The sequence below is a fragment of the Humulus lupulus genome, chromosome 4 (assembly GCF_963169125.1).
Source record: "Humulus lupulus chromosome 4, drHumLupu1.1, whole genome shotgun sequence".
NCBI classification, from domain to species: Eukaryota; Viridiplantae; Streptophyta; class Magnoliopsida; order Rosales; family Cannabaceae; genus Humulus; species Humulus lupulus.
In genome coordinates, this window is record NC_084796.1 from 20,274,428 (window position 1) to 20,284,989 (window position 10,562).

At 31.4% G+C, this 10,562-nt stretch overlaps 2 protein-coding genes across 2 annotated transcripts; both read right to left on the reverse strand.

The window, feature by feature from the left end:
- Positions 1 to 3,066: 3,066 nt before the first annotated feature.
- Positions 3,067 to 4,736, reverse strand: LOC133831968 (uncharacterized). Its single transcript, XM_062262368.1, has 3 exons — positions 4,326 to 4,736; positions 3,672 to 4,217; positions 3,067 to 3,558 (listed from the first exon to the last, which is right to left on the reverse strand). Exons 1-3 carry the CDS (start codon positions 4,734 to 4,736, stop codon positions 3,067 to 3,069), a joined length of 1,449 nt encoding a protein of 482 aa, XP_062118352.1.
- Positions 4,737 to 4,851: 115 nt separating this feature from the next.
- On the reverse strand, positions 4,852 to 5,682 carry LOC133831970 (uncharacterized). The gene is made up of 2 exons (XM_062262369.1): positions 5,590 to 5,682; positions 4,852 to 5,511 (listed from the first exon to the last, which is right to left on the reverse strand). The coding sequence occupies exons 1-2, from the start codon at positions 5,680 to 5,682 to the stop codon at positions 4,852 to 4,854; spliced, it is 753 nt and encodes a 250-aa protein (XP_062118353.1).
- Between the last annotated feature and the right edge of the window lie 4,880 nt (positions 5,683 to 10,562).

The following is a 10,562-nucleotide window of genomic DNA, read 5'->3' on the forward strand; positions in this document are numbered from 1 at the left end:
AAAAACTGGTTTACTATTTTTTTAAATATATATATGTATAATAGAATGAATTATAGTTTTATAGTATATATAAATATTTATATCAATATTCTCTACATATATGACATCTAAACATAATGTTAACATATATATATATATTTACATGGCTACATGATATATATATATATAAAATACAATAATATTTAAAAAGAAATTAATAATAGAAATAAAATAAGTAGAAAAAGTCATAGTGTAGAAGACAGTAGTATACATGTATAAACTATTTTTAGTTTCTAATGTATCTCACAATGTCCCTTGATAAATTTGATGAAGAAAAATAGCTTCAATCACTTGATAAAAAAATAAACTATCGCACAAATTTATAAGATAAAAAAATGATGTATGTCTTTATTATTTTTAAATAAATATGATTTAATTATTTAAATTATCATAAAAATATCATATTTTAATTAATTAATTTTTGTTTAAGTTTATGTTTGTTTTAATTTTTAAATTCGGCACTAACAACAAAAGATCATATATTATATATATAATATGTTTAATATAATATTAAGTTCAAGTTTAATTAAATTTCATTTAAGTTATAAAATATATAGTTTTATTATTTTTAAATAATTATCTCATTCTAAAATATCTTTAAAATATCATATTTTATTTATGTTTAAGTCATGTTTACAATCTACCGTTAAATATAAGAATATTTCGTTAAAGTTAACGGAAAAATAAAAAACCTTTAAAATAAAGAATTTATGTTATCTATGCACTTTTTTATTTAGAAGAGATATACGAACCAATAATGCAAGAAATACATTCGTATCTATTAAGTAAATAAGATCAACTTGGTGGTTGATAATTGGTATGTATATGTTTGTACACTCTGTGGAGAAAAGAGTAGCATTTATCATTAGAGTAATGATACGTGCACCCAAAATATGCACCAAAATATTACACACAATGACATGTCACTGCTTTTTAAAACAGTGGGTTCCAGTTTTAATAAATGTAATTAGCTAAGCCAAACTGCCATATCACTGTGTGTAATGTTTGAGTGTATATTTTAGGTGCACATATCATTACTCTTATCGTTAATGCACCTAGAAAGTGAAATCAAACAAAAATTAAATCATGCAAGGGACGACAAAGAAAGAATTAATAAGTAGTTTACGGATCAAGTAGGACTTCTTCCACCCCATTTTGTTGGGCTGGCTACCAGAGAGGTGAGATTGGAGTCGGTGGAACTTCGACCACGTCCTCGCGGCACTCCGACCAGATTTTGGCATCCACATCGTGAAAGAGAAAGAAAAATATGGTGAGGCAAGCATTTCTGAGGAGTAATATATATATTTCCCAGAATTTTAAAATTATAATTCTTTTTTTTTTTGTTTGATCAAGAAGAAAATGACCTTCATTGAACAATACAAGTGAGAGTCAAAGACTCAAAACAAACAGACACATCTGCCAACTACACACCATATAAGACACTCAACTAATTACATTGAAGGTTCCGAATGTACACTTGGTCTTTAACAGACAGCTGACTATTGGTAACTATGTAAAGCCTATATTTAATTGTGTATTTTACTTCCTTTACTAGATTCAAAACAGTCAAAGAGTAACCATCATGAAAACACTTGTTTCCATTCCTCCAGATGCTGTAAATCACAGCTGCAATAACCATATTCACTATAGGAGTTGTTACTCCAATCCGAGCTCTAGCCAGCCAAACCATCCAGCTATTGAAATCAATAGGCCAAGCATCGAACCCCAGCCAATCAAAGATACTATTAACCAACAGTTTAGAGAGAATGCAGTCAAAAAATAGATGAGAATGACTCTCAGGATATCTCTCAAAACAGGACAGACCAATGTATTCATATGAACATGCAGCCTACTGAGATTATCTCTAGTTAATAGCTGAGAGTTAACCACCTGCCAAAGCATAAATATGTGTTTAGGAAGGATTAGTTTACTCCAAATGGTTTGATAATAATCAACCCTTTGCTGGTCTAAAAGGCTGTTATATAATTTTGAAGGCTGGAATTTCCCTTGCGCACCAGCAGAGAGAATAACAGCTAGGTTAAAACGATCTTTGAGATGGCAAAGCTTCCTCCAATACCAGCTACAATCTGCCTTTAGTTCATAATTCCATATATTGACTCCTTTCAGATAAATGGAATTGATCCATTTAACCCATAACAGATCTGGTTTAGCAGATATAGCCCATACATACTTAGCTAAAACAGCCCGATTCCAACTAGCTCCATCTCTGAATCCCAGTCCACCATAGGCTTTGGGGAGGCAAATTTTATGCCAAGAGGGGATATGCATCTTGCGTCTCTGCCCAGAAGTGCCCCACATAAAACCCCTACAAAGCTTTTCTATTTCCTTGATAATACTTTGAGGCAAAACAAATATGGCCATCCAATAATTTCGAAGCCCAAGTAGAACTGAATGGATAAGTTGTATGCGGCCAGCAAAGGAGAGATGTCTAATCGCCCAGTTCTGAATTTTCAATCGAAATTTTTGAATTACCTCACAGTCTTCATGTCTCCATTTGGTAGGCCTCATGGGCACCCCAAGGTACTTAAGAGGAAAAGTACCTTCAAACAGATTAATTTCTTGAGCAATCTGAGTTCTCTCATTGCTATTGACTCCACCAAAAAAAATATGAGATTTACCCGAGTTGATTGAAAGCCCAGTAGCAGCAGCAAATTCCTCAAGGACCTCCTTAATACTTCTTACAGTTGAGATAAAACCCTTACAAAATAAGAGCAAATCATCAGCAAAGCACATATTAATAAGCTTGAGACTTTTACACATTGGGTGATATCTAAAGGAGGATTTAAGTGCTGCTAGTTGTAGACTTCTAGTCAAATATTCCATTATAAGAACAAACAAAAGAGGTGACATGGGATCACCTTGTCTCAGCCCCTTTTCACCTTTAAATTTGCCTTGAATTCTGCCATTCATCAGTAGAGAATAGGATGTATTCCGAACGCAAGACATAACCCACCCTATGAATTTCATAGGAAACCTTAGAGCTTTTAACAGATCCTCAAGAAACCTTCAGTCTACTGTGTCATAGGCCTTACTTAGATCAATCTTGATAGTGCATATTGATGAAGTAAAAACCCTCCCATAGTTTTTGATGAGATCTTGAAAAATCATTATATTATGGGCTATAGAGCGACCTTTAACAAAAGCTCCCTGATTTGGCTTTATAAGATCAGGGAGAACTAAGGCCAGTCTCTTACAAATCAATTTAGCCATGCACTTGTACAATGTAGAGCAGCAGGCTATGGGTCTATAGTCAACAGCCCGGGAGGGGTTAGCTACCTTAGGAATTAGAGACAAGGTTGTTTCATGAAGCTCAGATGGGAAATAAACTGTTTCAAAACATTGAGTTATTGCAGCACAGACCTCATCCCCTATATCATGCCAAATAGCTTTGAAAAAGCCTGAACCAAATCCATCAGGTCCTGGAGATTTGGTAATAGGAATGACAAAAAATGAATCCCGAATCTCCTTCTTTGAAAAAGGTTTAAGAAGCTGCAATTGCTACTCAACAGAAAGTTTAGAACCCATCTCAACATTCTGGATGTTTATTTTGCCTGTAGCCGAGCTAGGACTACCTAAAAAGCATCTGAAATGACTCACAAAATGAGATCAACTTCAGAGAAATTATCAACTAATTTTCCTTCTTCCGTGATGAAAGAGACAATACCATTTTTAGCTTTACGCTTCTTTAAAAAAGCATGAAAGAATGAAGTATTCATATCTCCCTGTCTCAGCCAAGTTATCTTGCTCCTCTGGATTAAAAAGCTATGATACAGCCTTTCCTGAACCGAGAATGCTTCAGCAGCTATCCTCTCATCTTCCTTATATCTAAATACATAAGGGTAGGCTTGAGCTTGCAATTGAGCTTCTTGGTAGTTCTCTTTAGCCTTATAATAGTTTAACTTTAGATCACCAATTTTTTCCCTGTTAAAATTTTTCAAACGGTGTTTAAGTCTCAGCAGCTTAAGAAATATTGCTTTGATACCTGTGGCTCTAAGCGGTGACCTCCAGCTATATAAAACCAGTTCTCGAAAATCATGGTGCTCTGTCCAATAGTTATAGAACCGAAAAAGCTTTAACCCCAACTTCTCTAAAGGCCGAGTGCTAACTAGACAGGAACAATGGTCTGAAATGGTTTCCCATCTAAAAACTGCAGTGGACTAAGGGAACAAATCAATCCATTTCTCATTCATAAGAACATGGTCTATTTTTTAGTATATTCTTGCTGCACCATTTTGGTTATTATTTCAAGTAAAATACGAACCTACACTTTTTAGAGGCTCAACATGAGCACCCGCAAGCCACCGAATGGAGTCAACCAATTCTAAATTTGAAATAGGCTTACCACCTGATCTGTCTTTACCTGAAAAATGGGCATTAAAGTCCCCTAAAACTAACCAAGCTTTGTCCATAAGAGCAAGCCTTTGCAACCCTTCCCAGAGATCTCTCCTACCTTCAATCGAATTAAAACCATAAACAAAAGTGACAACAAAATCTTGCTGCACACCAGCCATCTTCACCAAACAATGATCAAATTGATTAGATTCCTCTATAATCTTGACTTTAACAAATATCTTTCTCCAAACTATCAACAGTCGGCCTTCAATAACTGAACTAGTGTGAAATTCCCAATTCGGAAACTGATGTTCCATGAACTTTCTTATTTTGTTTCCCTTCATTTTAGTCTCTAAAAGACCACCAACTCCTATTTTATTTCTTCTACAAAGGTCACTAATAGGGCTATGCTTATTAGAACCATTAAGCCCTCTAACATTCCAACTCAAAATATTACAATTATCCATTTGAGGAGACAGAATTAGTGTTACCTTCTTTACCACTTAACACTTGCTCTTGTAGCACCACAAACTTATTTGATTTCTTGTACTTTTGACCTGAGTTTTTAGCAATGATTTCTGAACTCTGTCCATCCTTGGTTTGAGCAGCAACTCGCTTCGGGGTAAGCCAAGGTTGGCTTGCCTGATTACCTTTATCATTAGCAGCTGATTCCTCACTGTTAGGTTGTAAAGTCTCGACTGGGTTGACCTGAACCTTGCCTTCGCCTGAACTAGCCTGAGTCGCAGGCTTCTCCAGCTCTACATCCTTAATTCCTTCAGTTCTCTGATCCTTTCTCTCTGTTTTAGTTGTAGGCTCCTTCACAACCCACTGAGTTTTCTGGTCTTTCCTACAGTCTGTCATTGAGTGACCAAAACCAGCATAAGTCTTACACTTAATAGGTAACCATTCATACTCAACCCCCTGCTCCATGATTTGGCCATGCTCATTGATATATTGTATACTTCTAGGGGGGTTATCAATAACTTCCATTTCTACCAGAATTCTTGCATACTGAATACGTGAACGCTCCCTTGTGAATTTGTCCACCATTATTGGTTTGCCAATTGTACTCACTAGGGCACTAAGACATTTACTACCCCAATATTGAAGCCCCAAATCCTGTAGACGAATCCAAAGAGGAACTGATCGCACAAGTCAAATAGCACTCAGATCTGTCGTCCATGGGCGAATAATTACCGGCTTCCTATCAAATTGGAGAATGCCATTTTCTAGAACATGATCCCTTGTTGCATCATCATTGAATTTGACCATAGTCAGACCCATAGTCATTCTTGCTATCTGAGCAATCCCTAGATGACCCTAAACCCTTTTAACGAACCCTTCAAATACATCCATTGCGGGGTTAGCACCATGCAAATGACTGCCGAGCTCCAATTTGCGGATTGTAATTTGACCTCCTCAACATCAATTCTAGCAAATTTCCGTCCCTCCCTACATAACGGTTCAGTGAATTCAAGCTTTTGGTCCGAAAAGGACACTTTACTTGTCGTGAAATTTTGCCACTGTCGCTGAGCTGAAGCTTGAAAGTCTCCTTCATCCACCTTGTTTGCCCATGAAGCCATCGTAGAAGTCGAAGCACCATTTCCATTCCCTACAGTGGTAAAAACCTGGGTTCCTTTATCCCCCGACCCACAAACCTCTTCAATTTGGCGATTCAAATCCGCAGCAATGGTCTCATCTTCTTCAACCAATACAGCAATCTCTTGGCCTTCAGGCACCCGATCGTTGTCCAAAGAATGAATTGGAGTATTCTCTTCCGAACTCAGCTGTAGATCTTGCTCACCTACCCGAAGAACTGGCTTACGTATTAGCTTCTTCTTCTTCGCCATGGGAGAGAACAAACCAACACTCAACCTTTCCTATTGTACAACATAAAATTAAAAAAAAAATTATTAGTTTCTTTACTAACGACTTTGTTCTAAAATTATAATTCTTTCTTCCATATTTTTATAAATTTTCTAAAAACCCATATTTATGTAAAGTATTAATAAAATCTCCATACATATAAAAAAAACCCTAAACAGATTTAGATCATTTATTTGGGTTTGGGTTTAAATTAAATAGTGAGCCCATATATTACAAATAACGCATGTTACCCATAAAATAGAAAATTACCAACAAACAACTCAATACTTGAAAAGAGAAAAAGAAGTTCTTAGAATATGTTAGATTTGAGTTGTGTTAACATAATATTACAATGAGACCAATACAAAACCAAATAGTAAATCATTATTATATGATGTTTTCTTTTCATTAGTATTATTTAGATTTTCTCTCATTTTGATTTATTAAAACTTATCTTATTAAAATTAATTCCTAGTAGAATTAGGATTCATTTATTCGTACATTTGTATAAAGTCTAAGCTACCATAATGTTTAGGAAATTACAAAATTCTTCCAATATTCTCACTCCATCTCTCTCTAGAAAGCTCATGATTTTACACAAGGGGAAAAAATATTTGAAATTTCAAGTTGCATGTGATGATGTCCAAAAAAACACCTCGAGAACATTTTTCAAAAAAAAGGGAGTTGGGTACAAGGAATGAGGACAAAATCAAAGCATATAGTAAGACTTCTAGCATCATCTTTTTTGTCTTATTGATTTATTAAAAAGACAAAAGAGTTGGATTAGAGGAGAAAAAAGAAAAAAGAAAAGTAACTTTGGACAAAAGTTCATAGTTTTGAAAGTTGATTGTTAAAAAATAAAAAAGTGCAAATATTAAAATAACCTCTATTTACTTAATAATTTAAAAAAAAAACTAAAAAAACAGAAGAATAAAATGAAGAATATATTAGTATGGGTGCAGATTGAATTGGACTTGTTCATAGTTAAAGATTATATATGTGGGTACTGTATTTTAAATATTTACTTTTAACAAAACCTTCTCCACCAGCTTATTGTTCTTCTAAGTTATTTTCAATTGATTTTTTTTTTTTCAGTTTTTATCATTTATTATATTTAGATCTTAAAATATATTTTTATAATGTTTGAATACTTAATTTTTTTATCACCTAGATCCTTAAAATTATTTTCATCATTTTGATGAAAATAAAAACATTTTTATCATATCACTAAGTAGAGATGGAACTAACAAAATATTATGATGGGACAAAATAGATAATAATTTTTTTAGTGAAAGCAAAATAAAATCAGAATAGGGATGTCATGTGAGAGGGGGCTAGAATAATTGTACTATAAGATTACATGTAAATTTTCAAATAATTTTTTTAGGAGGCCACAATCTTTATTGGTTCAGCTTGTCAGGTCATGTCCAATCATAACTCTAATTTAGAGAAATTTAAAATATATTTTAATACATCTATCACATTAAATTACTTACCTTTTCTCCAATGCATTATATCAAAATTTATACCAAACTTTACACAAAATGAAGTTCTCCCTTTTATATTTGTCAATTCTCAATAATTAATTTAATTAACAAATAAATATTGATGTTTTCTAAAAATTAGTAGAATAATTAAGTAATAAGTAATTTAGTATTGAATAGCAATATATATATAAATTGATAATTGATCAATGTCTATATTTTCAAAATGAACAAATTAAAATTTTACAAAAGACGATCATAGCAAGGCCAAACATCTCCAAATACTTCCAATAGTATTGGCCAATATTTTGATGATTTTGGAGGATTTCACACTCTCTAATTATTACATTTACAAGAACATTGAAATGCTCAAACGTTTGGAGAAAAATGATTAATATGATAATGATGATATGCATTTTGTACCATTTGACTCTTGAATTTTTCATATAAATATTTTATGATCATTATTTATGAAATGATCATTATAACTTTAGAGGGAGACATATGTATAAAGCTAACATAATTAATAATCTTTTGTCCATTGTCCAACATGTAATTATGTAATTGTTATATAGAACGACCACCAAAGTCTTGAATATTTAATTAACTCATTAATTAAGATAAAATTCAAAAGTCAATGTATTACAACTACTATGATTTAACTATTAATTAAGGTTGTTGGAGAATATTTTCTAGTCAGTCATCATATTATCAACATTACATGAAAGAGGATCACATTTAGTCGTTTCAATTATAAACGACATGTCGTTTTTGTATAATGTAAAGAAATACGTCGCTATTAAATTTTAATCATAATAATATTAGCACATACCAATACAAACCTTGCAGTATTATTTTCAATAATTCCTACAATTATTGAAATTATAAATAATAAACGATTGCTTGTCAATACATTTGATAATTTTGTTTAAGCTAAGCTGTGTAGGTTACAGCAAAATAATAAAACTTTAGCCATAAGTCTACCTAGCTAAGAACTAGATGTCCCCTAAATTTTAAATTATTAATTTTGGTGATGTAATTATTTTAATGCCTTTTGTATTGAATTTTATAATTATGCCTCGGTTTTTTTAAGTAGCTTTTACGAGTAATTTTTATATTTTGCTTTTGATCTATAATACTATATTTTTAGATAATTTTTTTTATATAAATATATAGTTTGTACAAATTAATATAACTATGTTATTTTTGTTAAAAATAAATTCAAGTTATCTCACAAAATCTAAGCCATGTTTTATTAGTAAAGCTAGGAAATAAAACTGCGCTTCACCCAGTTTTATAATAATAAAAAATTATATATATTTAAAGAATTTTTATAGTTATTTGGTTAATTACAATTTGAATAAGGAATTTATACATTCTACAATTCCTCTAATTTTCTTTAATGTTATAATTATATAATTTACTTAAAATTATATATATACATGTACATACATATATATTAGATCACCCCTTAAAACTATTTTATTTTTTTCTTTCAATTTTATCTTATGCGAGTAGCATAAAAAATAAATTATAACACAATAAAAATAATTATGGGGTCTTAATTTTTTTGATTATCTTGAACTTATTAACATGTTAGAACTTCTATATATTTTCTCCAACGAACTCAATATCACCACACTATATAATCTTTTATATGCCTCTTCAAAGATTGTGAACATGACTTTTTAAAAATTGGTGATACAATATATATTATATTGTATCATTTTTCAATATATAATATAAAATTTACAAATTCAAATGATATAAAATATGTACTACAAAATTAAATACACATATATTAATTAAAAATATATACTTTGAATAGAGCTTCTTTATGCTAACCAATATATATTATAGAATTTACAATAATAAAAAGTGAAGTAGAAATGGCAATCAATGAGCACACTAAAAATATTCATAAATATAATCAATACATTATTAATAATAATTGTAATAAATACAAAATGATCAAAAAACTAAGTGAAAAATTAAATAAATAAGAAAAATAAGATAACAAGTTTTTAATAAAGAAATATTTTTATTTAGTTAAATAAAAATGTGTTGTTTATGTAATTTATAATAAATCACTAAACAATATGATATATTATTAAAAAAAGACATTAGTATTATTAAATAAAATAAAAAAAGAGGTTAATATTTTTAATTAATGATATTTCATAATAAAATAGTTACAAATATAAAGTTTCAAACCTACCTATAATTAGTATTTAATTAAGACATTAATATTTTTAATAAATGATATTTTATAACTATTTTAAAATAGTTATAAAATAAAAAATTTCATAATAGAAAAAATATCACAAAAACCAAACTATTTGATAAAAATTTATTCAGTCTTATAGGGTAATTAGCGACAAAACTCTCCTATATTTACCTTCTTATACACTTACCCCTTACTTCTTTATTTTCATCAGTTAAACCTCCCAAACTTACGTTCTGTTACCATATTTACTGTTTACATCTATTCCCCCTGTTATCTCCCCAAACCCTCCTATGTGGCCTGTTGAAACCTGTCCAATTCACCCATAGGCACTACAAGAAAAAGATTCTACAGCGACGACATCTATTGCGACGAGTCGTCGCTGCATGTATGGTCATCAACAACAGACGAACAGGCCTTGCAAATTTCTGATACCCAGGGTTCCAGGAATTTGGAGGGAACACAAGGCGGGAACTGACTCTACTACGATGACATATCGTCGTTGTAGGGTCTTCGTAAAAAAGAAAAAGAGAAATATGTTTGTCTATAGCGATGACACGTCGTCGCTGTAGGATGCTCAGGGAACTCAACCACCC